Genomic DNA, 26,704 nt, shown 5'->3' on the forward strand with positions numbered 1-26,704 from the left:
GTGTAGAGGAGGTCAGTTCATTTAGCCCGGGCTGTCATCCCGGCTGACCCGTGCGCAATAACGCAATTCACTGAAAGAAAATAAACTGAGGATGAGAAGTGACCCTTTACGAGCTGCTCTCTGCTCCCCTCACAAACGAGGGGCTTCGGGGAGTGTGTGTGTGTGTGTGTGTGTGTGTGTGTGTGTGTGTGTGTGTGTGTGTGTGTGTGTGTGTGTGTGTGTGTGTGTGTGTGTGTGTGTGTGTGTGTGTGTGTGTGTGTGTGTGTGTGTGTGTGTGTGTGTGTATATATGGAGGGGGTGTTTAGTTAGTTTGTTGTGGCTTCAGTCAGTAGCCTATAGGCTATCGCTTGCAGGTGATGCCAGGACTAGATAAGAGGTCGCCGATCCCTCCGCGCTGTCTAGACCAGCTTGTGACTCAACCAGAGCAACTGGACTGACACAATTTACAGCAGGTTTTTGCCCTCCAGATAGTAAATGACCACTGGCCGATTCCTGCTCCATAGCCGAAGGGGGAAACACCGCAGATGGAGGGGAGCGATAAGACAACAGAGCCTGCTGCAGGGTTTCAATTCAGGCAGGCCAAGTTGATTTACGTTTAACAAGACAAACAACATTCAGTGCAACTAAAATGAATATTTTGTTACTGTTTGAATGTATCCTCAAATCGCTTGTGACTAAGCATCGTATTTGCACGCATGACTCGCTGTCATGTGGAGAAACGATGTGTTGCCGCTTTGGATCTGGACAGTGAATTTGACTCTCGCCATAAGAGCACTGGAAAAAACAAGCTTACTTATGTTTCGATTCGTTTGTCGTCTTACTTTTGCAATGGAAAATTAAAACGTGCTGCATTTTCAAATAGATTTAATTATTGCGATAGTGGCTTGCGAATGCAAAAAGCGAAAGGAAGAAACTGCCTGTACAAAAATTGGTCATCAAGACACATTATGTAGTATTCAGCGTGTTTTTTATTATTATTTTGTATCAGTTAATAATCCCTTTACGAATCGCTCTCCTAACAATAAATAATATAACAATAATTTACTTTTTGTTCGAGTAGCTCAAACAACCTGGCCTTAAGATAAAGTATTTTACAACACGAATATTTTTGCAGATTATCATGCTCTGACCTTAAGACAAAGAGTCAACGGGACTCGACAACGCAATAAATGTATCAAACATTTCTCATATTGAAGAAACAAGACACAATATGATCACAATAAAATCGCAGAATGTCTATCTGACACGGAAATGTTTCCAATTAGTTTTTGAGGGAAGGTTTCTTGTAGTATATCCACTGGGAGGTCTTCTGTACATCTTTCTCCATTAAGTCATGCAACAATTGTTCTGCTTAGTTTTTGTCAATGAAAGCTCCCGAAAAAAAAACTCGGAATCAATCAGTGCTTTCTTGGTTCCATCTCCTCCATGTCAAGAAATAAAAAACACTCTCCTCTCTGTAGTTTGGGCGATATGATGAGCTGGTCACATGCAGGGACCGGGATCATGCTGTAATTGTCCTTGCAGGTCTGAGGGGCCCTGTTTCACGTCTCCACTGGGCTGGGTACCATACTGTTAGGGGTGTCCGGTAACTGAGAGGACAAAGAAGTCACGTCGCTGCCCGAGGAGTTTCCGATAGATCCCGATTCAGAGAATGACACCTGAACAGACAGGAACAAAGAGTCAGAATATGATAAATATGCAGGCTTTTATTTTGAAAACCTGGTTCTAAAACCATAGTTCTGCTGACATGAGGACACAATGCTGACATGGTCTGTGTGTGTGTGTGTGTGTGTGTGTGTGTGTGTGTGTGTGTGTGTGTGTGTGTGTGTGTGTGTGTGTGTGTGTGTGTGTGTGTGTGTGTGTGTGTGTGTGTGTGTGTGTGGTGTGTGTGTGTGTGTGTGTGTGTGTGTGCGTGTGTGTGCGTGTGTGTGAGATATGTTTTTATATGCAGCAACATTCTGTTTGTGTGGCTGAACTGTGGAAGCACACATCTGCATATGTGAATGGATAGATGAACACACCAGTTGTTGGAAGGCTGGTTGGTCCAGGTCGCTCTGCAGGGCGAACTCACTAAGGGCTTTCCATGGAGGCTGGTATGTCTGAACCTCCACTGGGTTTCCCTGCATGGAGCTCTCATGTCGGATAGGACTCCCAGCCACAAGAGGTGTCCCTGTTAGGCCCTGAAGATTCTGACAAAAGAATAAAACACAGGATAAGCATGTTGAGTCCTGCATCAATATCACTGTTGAAAGATCTGCACAAATGTGCAAATTACACTTTTTGTAAATAGAAAGTGGCATGTTCATATGCCATTTGCTTTTTCCCATGGTTTTCTTTTAGTTGGAGCAAAGATTAAACTATGGTGTCAGAGCATGTGTCCTGGACACAGACCAAGCCTGGCTGCAGAGGATGTTTTCATTTTTCAGGTCAAGCAACTGAAGCCAAAGCAGTTGATAAATTATTCAATAACCTAACGTTTGAATACAGGACAGCACTGGAGCTAACTGGAACCTGTTATACTGTGTCTTAGTTTAAGTAAATAATAAAAACTAAAGCTGGTTTAAAAGTAAAACTACAGGCTGGTGATTAACAGGGGTAAAAAAGAGGAATCTACATGCAAACAGTGATATTCACAAGCTAAACAGCCACTCATTTTTACAAATTAAAATATTTGAAAGCAATAAGGATATGATGTGTTCTGCAGCTGTTATCACTACACTCTTGCATTAATATGCCAGCCTCAATACAATACAATACAGCCTATACAACTGGGTGCATTGAAAATAAATCAAAATGTACCTTGGTCATGGTTTTAAAAGACAAACAAAACACTTGAACACAGGAATTAATAAATATTTGAAGTAATCAAGTGGCCTGACTTACGAAGAGGCTTATAGACTTATCGCTGTGATGCTGCGATTGCATCTGCTTCATCAGGATGGTCCTCTTCTTGTCTTTGCAGCGCTTGTTCTGGAACCAGACTCGGATCACCCTGGGGCTCAGGCTGGTCATCTCCGTCAGCTGCTCCTTCATCAGCGCGTCGGGCCTCGGGTTGGCGTTGTAGCAGGTCCGCAGGGTGTGGAGCTGCTTCTCGTTCAACACCGTCCGGATCCGCGTCGTCTTCTCCGACTGTTTGTGGACGTGGTTCCGATGCGGGGCCTGCCGCACCGAAACCGGGTCTGCTGGGGACAGAGGAGGGGGGAAACACCGTGAGAAACTGCGAAGGCGTCAACAATCCGTTCATATTTCGATACAGTTCAGCAGCCCATTATCTCAGTGTGCGACTTGTTTCCCTTTACATTGCTTGGATTGTTTTTGCAATAATAATGATCTGCCTCGATTTTAATTATGTTTTATATAAATGTCTGCAATTGGTTAACATCAAATGTTTATGTTTACAGGGGTCTTTGAAGACAAAAACAACACTTTCATTATTTGTGGGAAGTTTCTAGATGACAAACCAACTATTTAGATAGTGTGAGTTTCGATGGCCTACAATTATTATTAGGCCTACATGTTTTTTATGGGTGCATTTAGCATTATTGTGAATTTTTCTCATCTGAATTAGGTTAAAAGAACGAAGTTGAAATAGAAAATGATTCCGGTTTCCCCGCTGGAGGCCTGTGTGTGCGCTCTGAGCTGTATACAGTGTTTGAATTGATCGCTTTAAAGCAGGAAGTGAACATTATTCACGCATTTGTGAATGACACATTTGTTCTCTTTCTTTGCAGGTGCTCTCAAGATGACAATTCCTCAAACACACACATGGACACACACATGGACACACACACTTGACACACACACCCACGGTCGCGACGCAAATAGCAGATTATTCAGATAATAGCGACAGAGCAGGTTAACCCTAATGAGATCAATTATGAAATTAGCCTAAAGAAAGGTTGCAACACACACACACACACACACACACACACACACACACACACACACACACACACACGACAAAAAGTAATAATCCTTGAAAATATGATATTGATTTTCATGTAAATTTGCTAAACTCAAGCAATTACTTTTTTTTAAATAAACGTTTACTTTTTATTTGTAGATTTAGTTGTTGAGTATAGGCTATTAAAAGTGGTGTCTATAATTTCTTTAAACGGCCTTTTATTTTGGAATGTAGTGCCAATTTCATGTTTTGCTGCTGTTAGAAAAATATAATAATAATAATAATAATAATGATAATAATAGCAATACAAATAATAATACTCGTAATAATAATCCGACCTGCTAGGTGCGGTCTGTTGGAGTGGATGTGTCCGGGGCTGAGGGGGCTTCCAGCGGAGTTCCTCTCCAGCAGCAGGCTGTGGTCAGCCCGGCACAACAGCTCCTCTTCCCGCAGGGAGAACTCGTCTCCCGGCAGCAGCTGCCTGCTGCACACCGAGCAGCGAAAACATTCGATGTGGTAGACGTTATCCCTTGCTCTCATCACCAAGTCGCTGCTGCTGAATCCAAGGTTGCATTTTGCGCATTTTATTCCAAACAGCCTGGAGAATTGAGGGAAATTGTCAACATTTTTAAAATCAAGGTGGAAATGTAAAAGTGAGAAAAAAAACGAAGACAACTCAGAGTTGTAAATTATATCTTGTTGTCTAAGAATGCTTTTATACTCTTTTGTATTTTTATTTGAAAACATAATAATATAGTGTTGATGGAGTTTTGCTTCCTTTTTCGTGTAAATGTGTTGTTAAAAATGTCTTCTAATTTGTGTGCACTTAAATTTGTCTTAATTGTTCTTTCTTTTAATGTTTCGCTTCTTCCTAATAAATATTATTATTGAATGTAAAAACGTTTAACTGTAATCAAGATGTGATTCAACATAAATCAGAATAAACAGAGAATATTTCCAAACTCCTACCTTACATAATCTCTTTTGCAATAGGTTTTGCCGTCCCGGACGAAACAAGTGGAGGACTCGTCCAGGTACTGGCTGCACTCTGCGCACTTCAGGCAGGCTGCGTGCCACTCCATGTCGGGAGACACTCTCAGTATGTACTGGTCATGGATCTGACTTCCACATCCTACACACATCGCGATTCCTGGCTTCTCTGCAAAGAACCCACATCACTGTTATCACAGACTGAAAATGCAGCTCAATAAACATACAATAAAACTGAAGTATTTTAACAAAATGTAGTCCAGCCTGTATGACTCAGTTTTGCAGTGCATTTTGCAGACTGGACAAGTCTTAATGTTATGTAACAGAGGAAGACTTTTCGTCGCTGAATTGTTATTTCTAAAAAAACGCCTAAAAAATACACAGGAAAGAAAATGCTACACAATTGTCGATTCATTAAAAATAATAACTTGCTGCACATATGTCATTGAGCCCCAAAAGCTATCGCGACGAAAACAAAAACTGCCTCTTAAAACTCCAGCGAGCAGCTTACTTACTTTTGGAATGATCCCCCATATCATCCAAGAAAGAAGAGCTGAAAATAATATCCACCATACAGGACGGATAAAGGGGACTGTGGTAGATGCTGAAAGATGTGAGGAGATGACTGGCCCTCGGCTGCCTCCTTGATACCGTGTGTCTCTCCGGACTGGGAGGGTGCAGGGAGGGGGGTTGCAGGGTCCCACACGCTACTGCTCTGATGTCATGACGTCTTTACTGGGCTCTCCAATCGCCCCACTGCCTCCTTTTCTCCCAACATCTACACAAATATATTTTATGACATGATCTTCCATATGCAGATGGTCCTATTGTGTTTCTTCAAACGAAGAAATAACATTTGATTTAACTGCAAAACCATGAGTTTTCGATCAAATTATTCACATTAATTTCCCATCGATATTCAACGATATGTGGAAAAACTTATATTAAAAATATTTGCCACAAAACGACTCATACATTATTCAAAATATCCTACATTTTCTTGTTTATAGTATTAATCAAAACGTTATCATTTACAATACATATGTTATCAGGTTATCACAAGTTGGTTCTCCTGCACAGTTTCACATAGGTTTGAACGCTAAATCTGTTTAAATAAAGTTTAATTGGGATTTTAGGTGTTTTCATAATCTTCATCAAACATCCAAATACATTTTGTTTCCAGGTCATGATGAAAAAAATCTTCCGACAACAATAGTTGCATTGTTGATCTTTGACAAAAATAAATAAAAATTAGGCCAGATTATGGCCTTGATATTTTTGAATTAAAAAAAGTAAGACAAACCATACATAGGCTACTTGTAGTCATTTGTTTTCATGGGCATAACGTCAGCGGTAACTGAGGACTGTCGACAAGGCTCATCTACTCGAGAACATTGCCATCTATTGGAGGAAAAGGAGAACTACAGTAAAGGGGGGGGCGGGTGCTGGGTGAGCAAACAGTATACTGGATTTTAGTTTCATTCAGTCTGTAATCTATCTGTCTATAAATATTTTCTTGAAAATTAAATATCTAAACTAACATTCCTTAGTCTGTATACAGTTTCTCGATGGAAGTGGAAACAACATTTCTTTTTAATTTTCAAATAATGTATAAGCAATTAAGGCTATGAGAAGCAATTACGGCTTCATACATTTACTTTTTTTTGTAAACTAAAATAACACTCGTGTAGTATTTCCCTTGACAGGTTCGATCTGTTTAAAGGAACAAATAACGCAGACAGTTGCACAATGCCACTGTTTGCCGTGTCTTTGTTCAAACACCTCCTTCCTCCCGAGTCCTTTCCTCCTTAATCCAGAGAACAGTTAATAAAACCAAACAAATACAGCCTTTCCTCCTCCTGTCTGATGCCCGGTCGTGGGGATATTTATGATGGATGGTTTTAGGCTATAGCTCAACGTATAATACCCACATCTTAGACCTGCTCCATGTGTCATCCTATTGGCTATTGCAAGCAGTTGCACCTGACGGAGGACACAGTGCAGGACTCAGAGGAAGCGAACAGTGTTTATATCAATAATCCTTGGTGCATAAACATCAAAGTAGATGGCATGATTTCGCATTTTGTATGTAAAAGAGCCCTGTTATCTGCCCATCAATGGTTTTGTTGCTGCTGCATTCCTCCTGAAGCAAATTCAAAAGGTACATGAATGCACAAAAGTTCTTCTTCTGTGTTGTCGCGTGTTTCTTGTATTGCACATTGAACTGCAACCCTGTGTAGAATGACAATAAATGATCCTTCAATTGTTGTGTAGCCTACATTACTGTCAGAAAAAGGAAATGGCAAATTACATGATGATAATAAAAACAAATCATGAAAAGCAATTTTCTATGATAAATGTGTCAAGATTATATATTTGTCATACAATGTTTGTCAGGGTATAATGCTTTATACCCTGACAAACATTGCAGTTCTTTTGTTGGTTGGCATCTCAAAAAATGGACAGAATTGTTAATCTTCTCCCTTGTAGTGTTTTGTAGTATTGGAAACAAATCGCTCTCGTTGCCAACAATCAGGGAAACTTTAAAAACTATACCGCTCTTTAGTTGTGACTTTTATTTTGAAAGGCACAAACGACATGCTCCCCCTGCTTAAACAGTGACTTGATTGGTTCAAGACTGCTCCTAACTAACTTTAGTTTGCTCACGACTGAGACGACCCTTCAATCATGTTGGCTATACTTTATTATCCGTGATAGAAGAGGAGTTTGGGAACATTTGGTGAGTAGTTGATCCTTGTAATTGATTGCCAGTAGAGTGGGTACTTTGCTGCAAGAAAAACGTGATGTAATCTCCAAGCGTGGCTTTGTTATTGTAGGGTCAAAAGATGGTCAAATCAGGAAATATCGGGGTTTTATCCCTCAACGCTTTATTACAGGGGAGTTTAGACGCAAACTAGTTGATGTGTTTAATTATAAATGTACCTTTTCAACTTACTGACAACAGATTTCAGGTTATTATACTATTATAATCAATGAGGACATCACTGCAGCTCTCATCAGTCAAGCACTGGTGTTAAGAATACATATTAAATACAGTATGTCCTAACATATTTATTTGTGTTATGGACTGTCACATGGCCATCATGGAGTAACAGTCTCACATATTTTGAGACCCTGTTGCCTGGCTTCAGTAGGCTGTCTTCATGTTATTTTACATATGTTGCCACACAGGGTCATTATGAGAAGTATTTCTGCACAATAGCATTCCTGTCATAAGATATGCTGATGAAAATGCTTCTGGCTTTTGACATAGATGGGTTTACTGATACTTGATTGTTTATTAAACCATTTTAAATTGCAATTAAAGAAGCATGCCCAATTACCTACAATGGCTGTCATGCCAAAAATACACAAGCAATAAAAGTTAACATCACAGTATTACAATGTTAGATATTATCATTGTTGCTCAATGTTATGTTTAATTCTTCTAAATGTCTAAAACGTGTTCCTCCTGACAGGGAACAACAACAGACTGCCCCATTCTACACTGAATGTCACTACTGCTGTCGGCTAGGTCGAGAATCATTTCTGAAGGTAGGTAGGCCTGCAGTGTTTGTGAAGGACCAAATCTAACAGCAGGAATACAATGATACAAATATACCTGCAGCTCTCGGCCCAAACTGGTCAATGCTTTTCAAGGGCACTGGTGATCTACAGAGACGTGCTAACTGTGCATCTGCTATCTCCTGTCTGTCCTGTACCTTTTTCCTAAAGACAATACAAAATAGCTTACAGGGGTGAAACCCGCCGCTGCTCCGTCTGTAAAGCCGGTGTGTCCTTGGGCAAGACACTTCACCTGAACTTGCTCCTGTGGGTATTGTCCACAGTATCTGACCATTGCATGTATGATATATGTGTAATGTGTGTATATGTAAAGCGCTTTGAGTCATTGAAAAAGCGCTATAATAAATGTAAGGAATTATTATTATTATTATTATTACAGAGACATGTTTGACTTTGGAGACCATTCAGGAGTGCAAGAACCGAAGGAGAGACATGATAAGACCACAAGATCCGTAAACTGCCATCTCAAAAATATGGGACATAAACATCTGTTTGTTTGGTCTTGTTTTTAGTATTATACATATGAAATCAAATGTAAACCGTTCAAAACATTGTTTGCTATGAAGTTATAAAGTATACTTCATAAGTCTACACATATAAAGTTGGGGAAGTTGTTATGGCTACAGAAATGAATCTGTTTAAGATCTGATTTAGTACATCCAGACTCACTCTCAGTAGAATGATTCTCTATTATTCATGAATTGAAGTGTTTGGGCATGCATACTAAAATAATCAAATATGATATTATGCTTATTATATTTTGCAACTGGAAACATGTCTCAATGTTGTAATGCATCTAAAAGTAGTTTTTGTTTTTAATGAGTGACTTCATCCTGTATTCTGATTGTTCAATAGAACTGTCAGCTCGTACATCTAATGGCATTTCAATTGAATTAGGATGCATTCAATTCAATTGTATGTATTATAATACAGCTTATATTGATCTTTATTTCTAGGCTTCATTTTATTTAAAAATAATGTGCAGTGTATGGTTAATTCAATGTGACATCCTCACTTGTATCACTCACTTAAGATGTCCTTCAGGTATGGTGTTTCTCAGACAAAGAATAGTATCATATTCAAGCCACTATGTTTTATTATTGGAAAAAGGGTGGTTTGAATATAAAATATGTTTGTTGCAGATAGTTGTAAAAACCAGGCTGAGTATATTCTTATGCCTTTACATAACCTTTTCACCCTTCCCTCAGAGAGCTCATTATAACCATTACTTTACCTTTTATAGTCTCTGCCACTAAACATCTGAGAGAGCTTTGATCCATCGGCTTAAAACATTTTGTGGTTCCCTTTTATTTACACAATCTCCTCCCCTGAGTGTCTGTTAAGCTGGATGTGGCTACTATTTCAGAGAACACTGAGGTCAAATCCCAAGACACCTCTATCAGGACCCTGCTTGTAAGCCTCGTGTTGTGATAGACGCAGTAAGTGGCGTAAACAATGAAAATGAAAAGAGGACTAGGAAAAAGTCAAAACAACCGATACCTCTTGAATACCATCCAACTATTTGCTCAAGGTTCTTTGTAACAAACTCTACGTCTTTGCTTCTTTTCCCTCAAGGATAAGTTGAAAACCAATATTATTATAACTCATAATGATATATCGCACACAGAGCCTGATTAATTCTGTAGACGCATGCATTACGTGCGGTGCAGTTAATCATTCAAACCTTTTGGCAAAGTTTTGATCGTGATGCTGTGACTTATTTATGCCTGCTGTATTGTATATGGCATTACCCACAGTGCATTGCAGAAGAATAACATATTGAATGTAGTCAAAAATTATTATGGGCACTAATTGTTTTGCTAATGCTGCAGGTCACGGGTTAACTTCCCGAGTGTTTCATGTATGTATGTATAGTGACAGGAAATGTCACATGCAGTGTGATTGTTTGTGACCTGTTAATGACTGCCTGATCAAGCTCTCCTAGCTGTCACTCCAGTATAAAAGCCTCCCTGAAGAATCTCTAATCACAATTTGATGGGGTCCATTAACCTCATGAAATATATATGTGTGACTGAAATCATCCACTTAAACTTTGGCAAGAGCAAAATGTTCTTGTTTGGAATTCAGGGGGCTCTCCTGGGCTGCATTACTGAACTTTTCACAGTGACTCGTTGTCTCTTGAATGTTTTAGGGTTCGATGGCATTTTGCCTTTATTGTCAGATCCATGAGTAATTTATTACGCCAATTCCTGCAAACTCCCCGGGCTGGATCCAGTTGAAGTTGTGCCAACTTGTTTAAATATGTTGGAGCGTCTTTACATTTTCAAGGAAAAAAGGATGAAATGCTGCTGCCGAATGGGGGGGCTTTATTAGTTTTAGTTTTGTTTTATAAATATTAGTAAATGGAAAATTGCTATGTGACTTTTAAAAAAAACCAAGAAAGTCAGATCACCACATAAACGACCACATTAGATAAATGATGGACTTTTTTTATTTAAATAACCCAATCGTTAAATACATATTCTTATATTGACAATCATTGTCAAGATGTAATATCAGATATCAGAAGACAGTAGTGTATATTTTGATCTCCACTAAGAAGGATATGTTTTTGGTTTGATTAGTTTGTCCGTCTGTGTGTCGGCAGGAAAATGCAAATGAATGTTGGTCCGGATTTCATGCTACTGTTTGATAGAACATGGAAGAAAACATTACATTTTGGAGCGGATTCACAAATGATTTATGACTTTCATTAACATAGCTAGGAGATAGGACATATAGGGCCATACTGTAGATGGGCCTTGGCGGAGGTCTGAGCTCTCGGAGTGCCCTTGTAGTTTATTTATTTATCTACAGTTTCCCCAGGTCTTCTGTGGGGCTTCTCCGTGGCTCTAAACCAGGAGTGACACATCTGAGCTCATCAGAAATAATGTTGTGTTTAGACTTTCAGTTCCATCTTATACATTTGAAGGCTTTCGTTTCCTAATTTTGATAAAAAAATAAAAGCAGTTTTGGAGATATAATGGCTTTCATCGTTCTTGAACCAAATACTTATTTTTAGATGTTATCGTGTCATCTTGTGTGTTCGGTTCACAACCTCATTTGTTCATTAACCGGCCGGTCGTGGCTGATCTCTGTTAAAAAAACACACTATTTGTACCTGACAGCAAAAGGCCATGCAGCATGTAATGTGTCTCAGTGGGAATAAAACCTCCAGCCTGGGCTTTACTGACCTTCTGTCTTTGTGTTTATTCAGGACAAGGCCTGCAGCGTGGTGACAACTGTAAGCTGCTGTAAGAGCTGGAGGATCAAATGAAGACTGCAGGTATTTTCTTTTTCTTGTCTGCTTAGTCCAATTCTTTTTACATGTCATGTGTGTATCATGATGTGTGGGTTTTTAAATCAAGAATGTTTGGGCTTTTTTCTGAACATGTATATAAATGTATTGTGGACCCTTTTGGTTTTAGATTAAATTCAAAGATAGATATTTTATGTTTATGAATAAAATAAAGCTGAATACTGTTGATTGTCAGAAAAAGTATGCCGTAACATTGATTGATCACAATTAAATAAAACAGACAAATCTATGAATATAGGAACTAATATTCTCAAAAAATGACTAAATGTTTAGTAACATTTCAAGATACTTAGAATTGTCATGATTAGTCACACTTTGGTAAATATTCAATTTTCTTTAAATAAATAAGAAGATAACAATAATACTCAAAAAGCTCAAATGTAATTTGACAGGTATATATTTGAAAGAATGTCCTTTTTTGACTCAGCACCATTTGATCCTCGAAACCTCTTGAAAGGCTGGTTTAAAGCTCTGAATGATTTACCAGAACCAATAGAGAGTTAGCTGTCAGTGCTTTGAAGCCAGTCTTATGTCCAGCGTCAGCCAAAACTGAAATTAATACAAGCACTCAGTAGGTTATAAGATATTAAAAATGTGTAAACTGATATCTCCTCAAAACATTTTGTAATAACCTTAAAGACAAAAAGGTCAAGTATTCCTTTCAATACATAATGGCAGTATATGTCACAATAAATGTTTTTTATTTATCCCAGCAGTGATGGTATGTGTGCAGTTATTTTTTTTCTCACATAGTCCTCAAAAATGCCTCAGCGAGTAAAAAAACAAATCACATCCTCATGCGAGCGAGGGCGTTCTGAGAGGGGAACCATGTTGCAGATTTATAATTCATAAGTTAATGCAGTATTCACATGATAATTAGTATTAATTTTTGATTGGTGCCCCAGGGCAGCCCTGCTTTGTTAGGCTGAAGAATCTGTGCCATTATTACCTTATCAGTGTAACTGTCAGCCGCCTGTTTTATTTTACAAATGCAAATCTTGTATTTTATTATCAGCTGCTCTCATCAGCCGCTCGGCCTCGTTGCTTATCAGCAGCTCCGTGTCACTTAAATGAGGAAAGAAGTATCTCTGTTTGGACCAGTCACAACAACTCCATCAGTGTGACGCCTCTGAAACTGTTGGCCTGTACATTAATGTGTCCATTGAAACAAAGAGAGAACAAATCAAACTTCAAGACTATACTTTGAAATGTATCAATTCATATTTATTAGAAATGTAATCATAGTTCATTAAATATTGAGCTTTGATTCTTTCGAATTTAACAGAATTGTCTGAAGCTAACATTTTTGTGTATTCCAGTCAGTGAACAAAATAACGTGAACACCTGATGCAATACATGTTATTGTTGCAGGCTATCTTGTGTTATACATACACCATCATTTTGACATTTTAACATATGTGTGCACAAAAAACTCTTAATCTCTTTTCAATGGCAATACATTTAAAACTTTAATCTTGTGTTTTTTAATACAGATTAGTCGACTCACTCATATATTTTCTGCAACTATTTTGATGATTCATTTATTTACTAAATAATATATAACGTTTTGGACTGCTATTTGTAGAAAAACATCTATTTAAATTAGATATTTTGGCTTGAAATATAGGTGGCCATTTTTCCCTATTTTCTGACCTTTTGTAGACCAAACAATGAATTGATTAATTGGGAAATCTACAGCAGATTAATGGATGTGTGAGTACTCGTTAGTTGGAGCTTAATTGAACACAATGCACAGGCTGCATTTTTGGATAAAACAGTCGGCCTTGCTTCTTGTGCCAGGTGCTCCATAATGTTGTGTTTACTGACCAGCTGATTATCCCAGTTGTGTGCACAATCTGCCTGTTTTGTAAAGCACTCATGTTCTCACACCTGAGGGAAGCTTTTCTGTGTGAAGCAAGAGGTTTCAGCATCACTTTGGGGTATTTTATTAACAGGACAGCAGGTGCTGCGCTCCCTGACCCGCTCCCTTTACCAGCTGTGTGTGTGAGCATGTGGAGACCAAATGGCAGACAGCCACAGCTCAGGGAAAACTGACCGAGCTTGGCAAATCCACCGGTGGCTCTGGAAACCCCGAAGCTGCTGCCTCAGTCGGCTACTTTCCAGAGAAAACTTTGGAAAGCTGTTTGTCTTCAGCTGGAAGGCAAAGGGGGGTGCATTTTTTCTCTCTCTGAAGTAAAGAGAAAAAAAGCCCCTCTAGATTGACAGCGCCTTTCATACTGTATTATCCGGCCTGGCTTTTAACTCCAGGAGAACTGTGTTCACAAATTGATGCTCTGCTCCTCTGGGGCTGTAGCTGAAACATTAAATTGTACTGAAATATTCATATGTGAGTGCATTTAGCTGAGAGCAATTGATGTGCGACTCCCCAGAGGCCACATGGAAATGTTGCAGGGCCCCAGCTTGAGCGGGCAGAAACCCTGAGCTCTGGACGGGACAGTGATTGTGATTTAGCCCAGGCTCCCGAGTTAGACTAAGTTTAAAGGCTCCTCCATTCAGGACGGCTGATGTCAGTGTCTGCCCAGGTGGCCGCAGACACAGCAAAGTGTGTGGTGCCGCAAACGTACAGGCAGGCTATGACAGATTTTAAAGGTTCATAATGCACTTTTCATGTGTTTCTCATGTCCTTGGTGTGAAAAGAGACTCGAAAAGTAAAAATACAATAAAACAAAAAGTACAAAAAAAGAGCAGTTTCTCTATTCAGTTCACTTCTCCCTACTGTGTCAATATTTAAGTTGTCAAACTGCAACTTATTTAGTGAAACATTGCAGGTTTTTGATGCTAGTTAATACATTTTTAAATGGATACATTCTTCACTCAAATATTTTTTTATTTAAATTACTACATTAAAATGTTAAAGCATCAAGTTGTGCTATTTAATAAATTATTTGTAATTAACATTGTGGGGGAAACTTGTGAAGCAATTAGAAACAGGACTCAGAGAGGCACGAGGAGAGCTGGAGCTTTGATGGCAAACACTGACGGTTTATTTGGAGTTACGGTTGGAGAATTGACAAGACAAGGTGGTGTGTCACGAGTTGACACAGCGGTTGCCAAACCAATTCTGAAGAACTCTTTCTGTAGCTCGAGGTTTTAACTAGTTCGGAGTGTAATAATCAACATTCTTCATCAGTGAGACCTAAGCAATAAGGACCCTGAATCTAACTAGAGCTCTCGTCCATAGGAAAGAATGTGTGCCAGGGAACCTTCGTCCCTGAACAGTAAACTACCTCATGGCGGCTTGTGCTCCGTCATAGACTGGCAACAACAATGCGCCCAAGCTGCCGCTCCTTAAGAGAGACAGCAACAATACCCAAGGCCGTAGAACTATGCCATGGGAAAGGAGACAGTGAGAGGAGAAAATGATGAACTTTGTCGAAGGTTGAATACCTAAGCAGATGATTCCCTAACAAACATCATTACATGTATTTTTATCATAATGCAGGAGACAGTAATTGGAGTTGGTATATATCATATTTGAGGTCAGATCACATTAAACTGACAGTAAAATGTGTCTTCAATTCTACAAACACTGTATTTTATTTGTTCTTAGGTTAATATTCATGCAGTGGATTCCACTATGAATATAGCATAAGCTTTTCACAAGACTCAACCAACATTCTTATTTCATTCAGAAAGCTTATGTTTTAAAGGAAAAACAAACTATGTCAGTCTGAGTTTGAGATGAACCGTAATTATTGGTAGATGTTTAAATTATTGATTGACTGCACTTACATCTCCCGGACTAATCAGGATTTTCTTGCGTTTGTTGCAGAAGCAAGACATTGAATATGAACATGTATGCAGCGTCAATTAGCTTTAGAGAAATGTAGAATCTGTGGCAGCCATTTCCCCGATGAGTTAAGCTTTTTACTCAAAAATGTTTGCTAATTTACGCTTCATGGAGCTGGTCATGCATAACATACATACACGTTGGATTGCTGAATTAATTTTGATGTTCTGTATATTATTGTATTCGGTTGTTTGGAGCACAGAGGGATGTAGCGTCCCATTTCCCAGAAGACTTTCTCAATTGTGTCCTCATGTTTATCACATGACCAACTTAGCGTACTATATTCCTCTGATTGCTGTGCAGGAGCAACAAGAGAAATCATCAAGGTTATTTTGCTTAGAAAAAAACTTAGAAAAAGAAACTTAACATGATGCAAATCAAACTCTATTTAAGTTTCTAGCTTTATTTCTTTCTGTGCATTTGTCTTCTGTTCATCAGCAAATTAGAAATCTGATTTACATTTACTAAAAACTGATTTAATAATTCATTAGTATCTCAAGAGAACTGAAGTGATTGAGCTTGGTCACTCAGTGGGTGTTGTTTCCACTTCCAGTTTGACCCACTTTATCCGAGGTAGCGTAACACAACTACGAGGGTTGGGTACCGAAAGGAAACATTTTTATGCAAAAGAAATCTGCTGTAGCCATGACAACAGTCTCCTGAGTAGATTTCTTCTACCAAGCGAACCTCTGGATCCTGTGCACTTAAGAAATATGTTTCTAAAAGAGAACCTAAGAAGCTTTTTAAAGAACGATGTATAATTTATTTGTATTTTTCTCCTGCTTCAGAGCCTCTGGAAAGAGTGTCCTGTGTGAGGCGTGTTCTGAATCTGTCAGACCGCAGTGGTAATGCAGTCAAACTCCCCACATCTGTTTGTTCTCAATGAGAATGAACTCTTTAAACATATACCCTGCTGCTCTGTGCCATAAGACGGCGGTTCAAATCTCTTCCATTCACTTAAATACAAATCACATTCTTAAACAGAACCACTAAGCAAGGTCTAATAGGTAGATGCCTCTCACACAGGCATTGAAAACATTTCATGTTGTATGTTAATTTGATATCTCATCGTTATTATAGTTTACATCCTACATAGTAAAACTATTCTGGGCTGTACTGTTCAATTTCTTCGCAATCCTTTTGTCACACAATTGTGGCCATTAACAAAAACACAGATGCACACATCTTCCAAGTAACTGACTATGTAAATGATGTTGAATCGTATTAAGGACTTGTGTTGGACAACATTAATATACCATCAGCAATATGGCATCAATGAATATGAGTCATTAACTCACCTTTTGGCTCTGATTTGGTCGCTACAAACTCCTCAATGCGAATAGTCTATGACAGTCAGTTAGTGCTTTTGGAGGTACTTTGAAAATCAATACGTATATGTGCAGCGAAAACAAATAAAAATGAATCTTATTAAACACATTTCCAAATTTGCCAAATGGATCAACGTTTTTCTTTTCCATGTCCTGTATGTTTTGCAAACTCACTTTGTTTTTTCGAAACTATAATTCACTGTAGGGATTGTGGACATGTGGTCTACTGGAAACAACTTTATGAATAATTAATTGGGGGGGAAAGCAATATTAGGTAGATTTTCACTAAACTTTGAAAAGCTGCTCTTTTGGAGGTTTTAAAGGGTCTAAAAACTAATACACTTATCCACTGCACACCGTTCACCACCATAGTCATGCATCCCACTCTCCACTTAGTGTAACTTAGCATAGCTCATGCATTTAAGACACCATTAGAAATAATGCAGAAATGTAGCACTTGATTTTTTAAAGATTTCTGAGTGTTTACTTTCCAATATGTGTATGGTTTGAATACACTTGTACACAGATTATATAATAATACAAATCCAGCCTATTTAATTGGTAATAGCATTTAAAATGTATGTTTGGTGTCTTTTTGATCTGTGCAGCCCTAACAGAAATAATATGACCCACCAAAGTAAAGTGTCCTTTGTGGGAACTAATTGTCTAAACATTTGAATTCATGTCTTGTTTGCTCTCAAATTTGTGAATTAAAACATCATTCAGACAAAAGGTTTCAAATGTTTAAAGGTTAACTCAGTGAGGTCCTATTCCTCTTTATCGTAAGGAAGGAAGGAGGTCATTATCTTATCCAAAGAGTCGGTAAATAAATCAACAATGATCATGTAATGTTAATGCAGTTAAAGTGACTTCCTCTGTGCCATTATTAAAACATTTAAATTATTAAGAGTCTAATGGTCACTGTTAATTCACTTAGCTTCCTGTGAGTGTGACAAGGACTGTACCTCTCGATTCGTTGGAGACGTCCCAAAAGCAATTTACTTCTAAGCACGTCTCCTAACGGTCTGCTCAGTGTCCCTGCCTGTCAAAGTTGAACACTTGACTCAGTCTGAACTGGAATGATACGTATTGACAAATTGGGTTCATATGAATGATTTAGCCACACCTTTCATTTGGCCTTTAGTAGTAGAGGAAGGGCTTTCAGGCATCACCTTTTGTTTATTATCCATTTTAAGTGTACACATAATTGAGCTTCCTAGCTGGGCAGTGTTTCTCAGTGTGGAGCTGGAAGTTGAACCGTAAAAACCTTCTATTACAAGGCTGGTTAATCTAGAAGTGTTAGAGGAACAGCACCTTGTGACATTAATACCAAGGCCGCGGTAACAGATAGAGGCTGAGCTGAGCTTTGGCACCCATATTCAACCGGATTCCTTTGTGTGTGTCGAGAGCCAAGCATATCATTATTTATTTACTTGTTCCATGGCATGCGATAGGCATTGTTGGTTTTGTAAACAAGATTGATGTGGTGGGTGTAGGTATAGTGAGAAGGGTGCATATCAACTTACATGCTTAAAAAAAACAACCTACAACACAGTTGGCGTCTGAATACAATAAAAACACTTTTCTTTGATTAGGAAATTTGATTTTAGGGATCAGGTGGTTTTTACCATGTGTTACATCATCACGTTGCTTTTGATTGGTTGTTATTTCCTTATTCCTCTACATTTGTTCTGTTAATTACAGTATTTTCATTCAGTGGAACATTACTATTATTATATTATATTTCCAGGCAGAGATTATTTAAACTTTAAACAAGTTATCATTAGTTTAAATATCACCATTTGTTTTATTAGTGACAAATAGAGCTTCCAAATAGCAAGGCTCTTTTACATGTAATTATTCTGTTGCATTAAAAACCCTGCTTAATTGTTTAGATGTAATACATAGGGTTTTTATTCTTTAATCTCTTATTCAACATTTTGTAATGAGGCTAATGTTTGCATCAATTGACCTTGTTTTTTACGATAGTACTGAGAAAATGGACCCATGCCGTTGCCCTCAAAAGCTATTTATGTCGTGGCCTTCTAATACTGGGGCATCGCTCCTGGTTAATGTGAATTATTGTGTCACTGATCCATATTCATATCAAGTTAAAAACTGACTCTTGTATTCCAAAATAACATAAGTTCGCCTGGCTGTCATTTAGAGAAATATTCACACATTGCCTGCTGAAGTTTAACTGTAAATGATACGGCATGCAGCCTCTTCACACAAAAAGCTATTGACTGCTGTCCTTCAGCATTTACTTGTTACAGGGTGAACTATGATGGGCATGGGCTAATGTCACTTAAGCATCATAAGATCAGTCGTTGTTCTGTGTGTTAATTATTATTTTCTCACATGTCAAAGCCTGTATGCTGCTTCCTTTCAACATGTAACACATATTGTATAAACCTCGAAATTTCACATCTTTAAAGAAGTTTCCAAACGAATCACCCTACAAAATATAATATACCTGCTACCCTCCTTAGACAATAAAATAATAGGAACTGAAATGCCAGAATATAGGACATGGGCAGATTGCACAGAGTTATTTAGGCTAACTACTTTTAAAAGATGCAATGTGATGTATTGTTTCCGGTCACAGGTCCATAGAATACAGATGAAGTCTTACCATAAGAGTCGTTTTAATTCAGAGTCGAGGCTTCAAATCAGTTACTCAGCAGGAGGACTCTTGGTCCCGCATGTACTGTGTTAATTGCGGATTAAATTAGGCGGCTACAAACAATCCACACACCCAGATCTGAAAATGAATACTTAGTTATCATAATTGAAAAACACTTTTGATAATAGCTTAATTGTTGCAGTAATAGTTATTAACAATTAAAACATTCTCTAGATACTTGTAAACATTTGACAAGCAACAAAATGGTACAGCAGTTTATCTTCTGAATTAATGATATTATGGGGGTAATTAGAGGGGGCTGATACTTCTCACGACACACTTACAATGACTTGACCAATTAGCAGTTGACGGATCTTCCAATGTTAATAACCTTAAATAATTCAGACTTTTCTAAATCAAATGCACGGGACATGATGCTAATGAAATACTGTTGTACAGTGCAGTGTGTAACAAGGAGCCTGTGAATAGAAAGAAATTGGATTAGAGCCAACTGTGGTTTTATCGTGTTTGATACAGCTTTAAATGTATGATGTATTAAAGTCAGTAAACATAAAGAAGTTAGGGAAATACTAACTTTTATTTTTGCTATTTTCATTCAAATGACAGCACCTGCATTTGGCAATAACTTCCTCCATATCAAGTTTACAAAAGTGTCTGTAAACATTAAAGTGCAAAGAATTTGCTTGCCATTAAGGGCACATATCTTTTAAAGGTTCATGCTACAAGCACTCCAATCTAGTTTCATGTGAAGAGTCCACTCACTTACCTTTTCATTTCATCCACACAAATGTACCCTACTCATGTTTTTTTTTCAAAAAATGCTATTCAATAAATTGGGATCATGGTCCATGGTTTCAAATCAAACAAATAAGTGACAAAAAGGCAAAGTTAAGCCAGTCGTATGTACCCTGTGGCTGTTTAAACAAGAAACAGCATTACTGATGTTTAAAGTTGTTCATACCAATTGAAAGTAAAAAAACAAAATTGAAATTCCAAGAACAGAGAACAGTGTCTTGGTTTGCAACACGGTTCAGAGATAACGCTTTTGTTCAGTATAGGCTGGAATGGCCCCTTGCTGGTTTTAATACATGTAAAGTTCAGTGCATTTAGGACCTTTTCAGAGTGAGAATTCCTGATGAAGAATGTGTCCAAGAACACATTCGGCTCCCCTTACTAGGATGTTTCAGTCTTTGTTGTGCTTTATCAGGGAATTTCTTGTATCAAAAATCCATCAAAGAGGAGCAGGGGAGGTTGGACCGTATGGCAAAGGGCCTAAGAGTTCTTATTGTCATTTCTACTATTGACTTCTGAACACGTCACGTTAAGGAGCATCAGTGTTAGCCTGAAGCTAAGGCTTAAGCTTGCTCTGGATTGGCTAAGATTGGATTTACAACCTCTCACGAGATTTGACCTGTGACAAGAGCTGAGAAATGTGCCGAACATGGTGGCAGCAAAATAAAAGACTTGTTTCTGTGTAGCTTATGTATCAGGCATGCCCTCCAGAGGCGTGTCAGCGGGCCCCAGGAGCCGGTACTTCTCCTCCAGGGACGGCTCCGTGCCGCTGCCCTGCAGGTGGATCAGCGGCTTGGTCTGCAGCAGCACGCAGCCCCCCCCCCGGCCCCGCCTCTCCTCCTGGTTCCTGCGGTTGAAGATGTTTATTCTGTTGTCCAGCTCAGGACTCGCCTTTTCTGAGCCAGTAGGGCTGGGAAGCTTTAGGTTAACAGGGTCCACTACCAGGCCCTTTTGAGCAAGGCAGGAGTCCTCAGAGAGGGAGGAGAGCAGCTCCTGCACTACCATGCTGGGGTCCCTGCAGGGGTCCTTGCCTGAGCAGGGAGGGGGGGGGCAGCGATGGGTGCTGTAGCTCAGACTGAGCTCCTGAGCTGGGCTGCAGTCTGTCATCGAGGACCCCGGGATGTAGCTGCTCAGGCTGTGGGGGCGGGCCGTCAGGCTGCCGCTGGACCGTGATAGGCTGGTTGAGGCATCACTCACAGCGCTGCCCACCAGCTCCATGGCAAGCATCTGGTTTGACTGGATGGGATTTGGATTGGTGGGGAGGTGGACGTCAATGGCTGCCATGGTGATGACCCGGGCTCCGAGGCCAGAAGCTCCAGCATCTTGAAAAACATTGTGTACATTTAGAGAAAGCAGGACAACTAACGTTAAACAAATTATCCTTTTACTTTAGTCTAAAGAAGTGCATAACATACTCTAAAAAAAAAACTCTAAAACATGTAAATAATTATGCTGCTGTCTCTGTTAACGTCTCAGATATTTTCTATCCTCATATTGGCTAAATGCGAATGTATGTTAATTTGTATTGTTAAATAACATTATACAAAATGCATCATACGTAAAGAATAACATTTTTTCTGATAATGTACATTTTGAGTTATAACATTGAAATTTCAGCCACATCTATGACTAGACATATGAACCATGAAGTATTGTCCGTTGACCTATTGCTTTGTTTCACTATAACCAATCAATAAGACTTTGTATTCACTGCTTTACTCACATGGGGTGGCATGAGTTCACTGTCACTTACCACTGCTAGCTTCACTGTAGTATTGGCTGATGTAGTTGTTCATATCATCACGCACAACTGGATCTGACATATAAAAACACATTTAGGTGACTTTTTTATTATTCTGTCATTTAGATATTTTCTGAAACTGATGTCTGTAGACAGCATGATTATTATTCTGTATCATCTTTTAAAGTTTGCATCTGCAATCGGGAACTATTAACTCCTTGGAAAATCTGCCAGTCGAGGACTATACGGTGAATTATTGTGTAACTGACTCACACTGCCAATGTTTTTTTATTTAACCAGGCAAGTCATTAAGAACAAAATCTTATTTACAGTGGCCTTCTGGCAAAATACTCCATGTGGCAGAGACTGTAATTGGATTACATACCTTTTTGTATGTCGGTCAATTTCACTGTTAACCACCTAAACTAGTGCAAATGGAAAATATCTCTTGTGTTTACAACATAATATTGACAGAGATGACTTCTGCCCCAGGCAGCAGGTACTTTATTGTCAAGTGGCCAGGATCACGCACTGCTACGCTGTGCATTAGCTGCACCCTGGTGCACCAGAAATAAACTGGGACAGGGTGGGGTTGGTTTCAGAGATGAGAGGAACGGGGGAAAAGAGGGAGAGTGGGAGCTCTTTGTTCAGGCCCAGATCCCTCCAGTCTAGCTGGCCTCTGTGTGCGTGGTGAATGGCTGTGATCTGCTATGCTCCTCTGTTCGCTTGATTAGTCTTGAGCTCACTGTCCGCTGGCTGAGTGCGAACCCAGAGTACCCTGAGTGCTAGCCCCCGTCCCCTGGGACATGCTGCAGACTCTGATGGGTAATTTCATTTATTTTTCTGTCTAAAATATTAATCCCTGAGCCACCCCTCGAGAGGAAGCATTGCACTCACTAAAACAAGACTGAGACAATCGCTCCACAATTAATAACACATGAGTCTTGAGAAAAAAGAATGGGCTGTCCAGCATGCATAAAAGGCTCTGCCCGTGTTTCTGTGACAGTCAAGTTAGCAGGCTGTCTTCTGTGGAAAAAGAGAGGTGACATGCTGAGGTCCTTTCAGTTCAAAACTAAACTATAATTGTGATGGCTGAGTATCAGTCTATAGGTAAGAGAGTCAGATGAGCAACAGCTGCTGCTAATGTTAGGATAAACTAAGCAACCAGTATCTATTAAATATTATTTTGAGTGTGTGGTTTAATAACATAATAGTTTCACAGTTTGGGAGGTTTATATCATATATGCCATTTAGCTATGTTAGCAGTATGGCTTATGGCAATGTCTGTCTGTCTTCTGTACAGACATTCATGATCCCCATGGAGCCTGCAGACTTAACATCCCATTAACTTTCCTTTCCTTTTTGTGGTTTTGGCACAAATGTATACTATTGGAACTATTGGATTCTATGCTGTAAAATGTAGTAAAGGCTTTCATGTCCCTTTTGGAATTAATTCTCACAACTTTAGTGACCCCCTGACTTCTAGTTCATCGTGTTTTTTGACTTTTTGAATGTATTTAATGGCATTCCCATGCTTCAGCTCTACTTTGTGTTTGGTGCACATTTCCAAATGTCGGAATGCCAACATGCTAAATCAAGATGATCTTAACTGTATTTATGTCTTTATTCGATAGAGTCAGAGCATGCAAATAACCATCAATTTAAAAAACGCAAGATGTATTGAAAATATGTTAGCTAAAATGTTCATTTACATCTGTCGTCCCGAGGCAGGAAACATTTCAAGTGATGAACATATTAAGCACTATAACTGCTTAAAGTCAACATGTTACCACTGTCCTTGTAAGTACGATACCATTTATCTCAAAGCACTGCTATCGGAAAGTCTCAGAGCCAATAGCTTGCCTACAACCCTCTCAGAATCTGAGCGAGAACTCCACCAGCTTATTGATCAATGTTGATTTGTCCCTTTGTTCTCAAAGTCTACACGGTTTGGCACTTTAGGTGACATACACATTCATCTCCTGATATATCATCCTTGTGAAGCCCACTGCCTTGATAACAGCTCTTGATAGTTTGATAGCGACATGCAGGTGAGTGTGAGAGAAGCCCATTGAGACTGTGCCAAATTGAGGAAAACCAATAAACGTGGTTTGATTTGAGCTGACCCGACTTGACTTGAGCCCTGTGGCCTAAGTGCTCCTCCCAGTGACCATGTTTCTGTAAAAAGCCCCACTTGTTTCTGAGAGCCAGATTTCCCACTATGCCCTTGGGGTAATATTGTGACCGCTGCGGAGCCTCATGGTGCCCTATTGTGATTTGCAGGTGAAGGGGAACAGATGTTGACAGGAGCCAACTCTCCCCGAACAAGACTCAATGCACAGAGCACTCTGTACCTGAAATAGCCCAAGTGGTCTGGGCCGGCTGGCCTCGCCAAGCCTGCCCAGAGAGATAGTTGGGGCATGACAGAAGCCCATGCAAGCTGACGCAGTGTCACAGAACATGCTTGTTTTCTGCAGGATTCCCCAGATCCTAAAAGCTTTTTTGCCCTCATATTGATCCCGGAGCGCCTGCGGTCAGATGGGTGTTGTGTGCGAGTGCAGAGGGGCTAAGAGCTTGGCCTCGAAGATGCTCCAGGGCTACTGCTCCAGATTAACCGTACACTGCTCTGGCATCCAGTTCACCTGATGTTACACTGTTAGAGACTTTTTGTTCCACATTATTATGTACATACGTTATGCTGCACCTCTCTCCTGGTTTGTCATGCTGCTTCCTCAAGCAAACACACTGCACCTGGCATAGCGTGTATTCAAATTAGCTAGATGTTTAACGCCACAGGTTTATGGCTTAGATTAATTCATTTTCAGTGTTAGAAAAAGCGTTTTCAACCGTAACCTACTTCATAACCTCTCTGCAGGACATGTTTAAGACAACATTTGTTTCAGAAGGGAAGGTAAATTGTTTTTTAAATGCTTTGTTTCTGACATTTGTTGCAGATCAACCTTGGATGCTTTATTTTACTAAATCTAATCACTCTTTTAATATCTTGCAAACCTGTCCATAACAACTCTGCGTTAACTCTACCTGCTGTGGGATGTGGCTCCCTGGGGTTTCTCTGGCCGCCCTCATCGTCAAACTCCCCAGGAGGCAGGCCTTCCACCACCTGAAAACTCCTGCCCTGTTTGCCCCACACATGGTGGATCTGCATGGCTGCTTCACGTTCTGCTGCCAGGTCCACGTCCTGCTGGGCCAGATGGGCCCTCAGCTGCCGGATCTCAAACTGGAGATGGTCAGTGAAACAAGCAGGAGAATCAGCAGATTAGGCGAGGGTGAAAGTGAAGGGATGGATTTAAAAAACGGATGAGTGACGAAGATAGAGATGGAAAAAAGGACGAGGAAGGCAAGAGGAAAGGCCAAAGATATACAGGATCCGGTCAAACGTGATAACTTCATCTATTTTCTCTAGAGAAAATGTACAGTATGATTTAAACATTTTGATAATTAACATTATGTGCAGTTTCATACTGAGGGCCTTTGACGCCATCAAAGATCATACATTAAATGCTTTGACAAACAAAGATTGTCTATGCTTATATTTATATGGTTGATTATTTGTGATTTATTTTTTAAGTGCATTATCTAATAATGTATTGAACCTTTTTGGAATGGTGAATACACACAATGAATTACAAATAATTAATTACACTTGCTCAGGGTTTGTATTACTTTATTCCAAATGAAAAATGTATTCTTAAATCACCCTATGTTTTGACAAAGGTCATATTTGAACATATGGCAGGAATTATCACCCAAAGTGTGCATTTAAATAGAAACTGAAAAACTATTGCCCACATTTCTAATGAACAACTTGACAACGTTCTGATCATTTCCTTTCTTATACTAAATCATTTTCCTATAATTATTCATGGCTGGTCGTCTCAGAATCTGAACTTGGAAGCTCATTTGAAGGTTAAGTCTTTATCAATATTTATTATAGTCTGCATTTTGCCTTATGGGATCTTCACCCTGTGTGCGCTCAGGAATCATAAAATACGTGGAGAGACTGAACCTCTTTGTAAGGTATTGCTGCCCTCTTCTGGTGGAACATTAGCTGACCGTTACAAATGGGCTTATGTGGTCTAAGTCAGACCCTTATGGTTATATAGTTTGACTATAAAATGATCATAAAGCAGTCTGTGAGAAACCTCAACATTTGAATTGTAATGTTTTACTACTGGCATACAATATAAACTTAAAGTAATTATGTGTGTCTACTTTCATACAAGTGAGTCTGAGTTTGTATTCTGTCTTTTGAGTATTCATTTCAGTCCTTGGGTTAAAATGTGGCTTTAAAAGATTCTACCATCATGCAGAACTGAGACAAAACTGTGGTCAGATTCCAATAGTGTGTACATTAAAAAGTGTGAAATAGCTGCAGCATGATCCACTCCCCCCTCCAACCATATGCAACTTACTTTATGACCCATATTTCTGAAAACAATTGCTGACTACACACATTATGTCTCCGTCCTCATGCAGAACCGCTTCAAGGTTGTTGGTAAGCGAGTGTGACGTGCACCAGGACCCATATACTGTGTTGAGTGGATGCGATAAATTGTGTGTTTTTCC

General features: G+C 39.3%; 2 protein-coding genes and 1 long non-coding RNA gene across 6 annotated transcripts in view; 1 reads left to right on the forward strand and 2 right to left on the reverse strand.

Annotated features, from left to right (window-relative positions):
- Positions 1–950: 950 nt before the first annotated feature.
- LOC117556684 (insulin gene enhancer protein ISL-3) lies at positions 951–5,553 on the reverse strand. 2 transcript variants are annotated; one of them, XM_034232155.1, is made up of 6 exons: positions 5,410–5,553; positions 4,874–5,063; positions 4,243–4,502; positions 2,884–3,179; positions 2,022–2,189; positions 951–1,658 (listed from the first exon to the last, which is right to left on the reverse strand). In XM_034232155.1, the coding sequence occupies exons 1-6, from the start codon at positions 5,465–5,467 to the stop codon at positions 1,542–1,544; spliced, it is 1,089 nt and encodes a 362-aa protein (XP_034088046.1). In that variant the 5' UTR covers positions 5,468–5,553; the 3' UTR covers positions 951–1,541. The 2 variants fall into 2 exon arrangements, with proteins under 2 accessions (XP_034088046.1, XP_034088044.1); XM_034232153.1 differs by having other exon boundaries at positions 2,884–3,182.
- A 1,946-nt stretch (positions 5,554–7,499) lies between these two features.
- LOC117556675 lies at positions 7,500–25,692 on the forward strand. Of its 2 annotated transcripts, none has more exons than XR_004570606.1 (4): positions 7,500–7,634; positions 8,374–8,449; positions 11,697–11,765; positions 24,401–25,692. It is a non-coding gene; the product is annotated as an uncharacterized LOC117556675 (long non-coding RNA). The 2 variants fall into 2 exon arrangements; XR_004570607.1 differs by having other exon boundaries at positions 25,072–25,692.
- LOC117556674 (transmembrane protein 266-like) overlaps positions 19,370–26,704 on the reverse strand; it is a 49,457-nt gene continuing 42,122 nt past the window's right edge. For both annotated transcript variants that reach the window (XM_034232144.1, XM_034232143.1), the window contains exons 9-11: positions 25,160–25,355; positions 22,130–22,192; positions 19,370–21,698 (exon numbers count right to left, since the gene is read on the reverse strand). In XM_034232144.1, the coding sequence (XP_034088035.1) occupies positions 21,064–21,698; positions 22,130–22,192; positions 25,160–25,355 (894 nt within the window). In that variant the 3' untranslated portion in view covers positions 19,370–21,063. The remainder of the gene's footprint in view (positions 21,699–22,129; positions 22,193–25,159; positions 25,356–26,704) is intronic.

This window comes from Gymnodraco acuticeps, unplaced genomic scaffold (assembly GCF_902827175.1).
Source record: "Gymnodraco acuticeps unplaced genomic scaffold, fGymAcu1.1, whole genome shotgun sequence".
In the NCBI taxonomy this organism is placed as follows: domain Eukaryota; kingdom Metazoa; phylum Chordata; class Actinopteri; order Perciformes; family Bathydraconidae; genus Gymnodraco; species Gymnodraco acuticeps.

Coding starts and splice junctions, on each gene's coding strand:
- LOC117556684 (XM_034232153.1), bottom strand. CDS start 5,467: ATGGTGGATATTATTTTCAGCTCTTCTTTCTTGGATGATATGGGGGAT. Junction 5,064..5,409: donor TATGGGGGATCATTCCAAAA/GTAAGTAAGCTG, acceptor GGTTCTTTGCAG/AGAAGCCAGGAATCGCGATG. Junction 4,503..4,873: donor TGCAAAAGAGATTATGTAAG/GTAGGAGTTTGG, acceptor TCAATTCTCCAG/GCTGTTTGGAATAAAATGCG.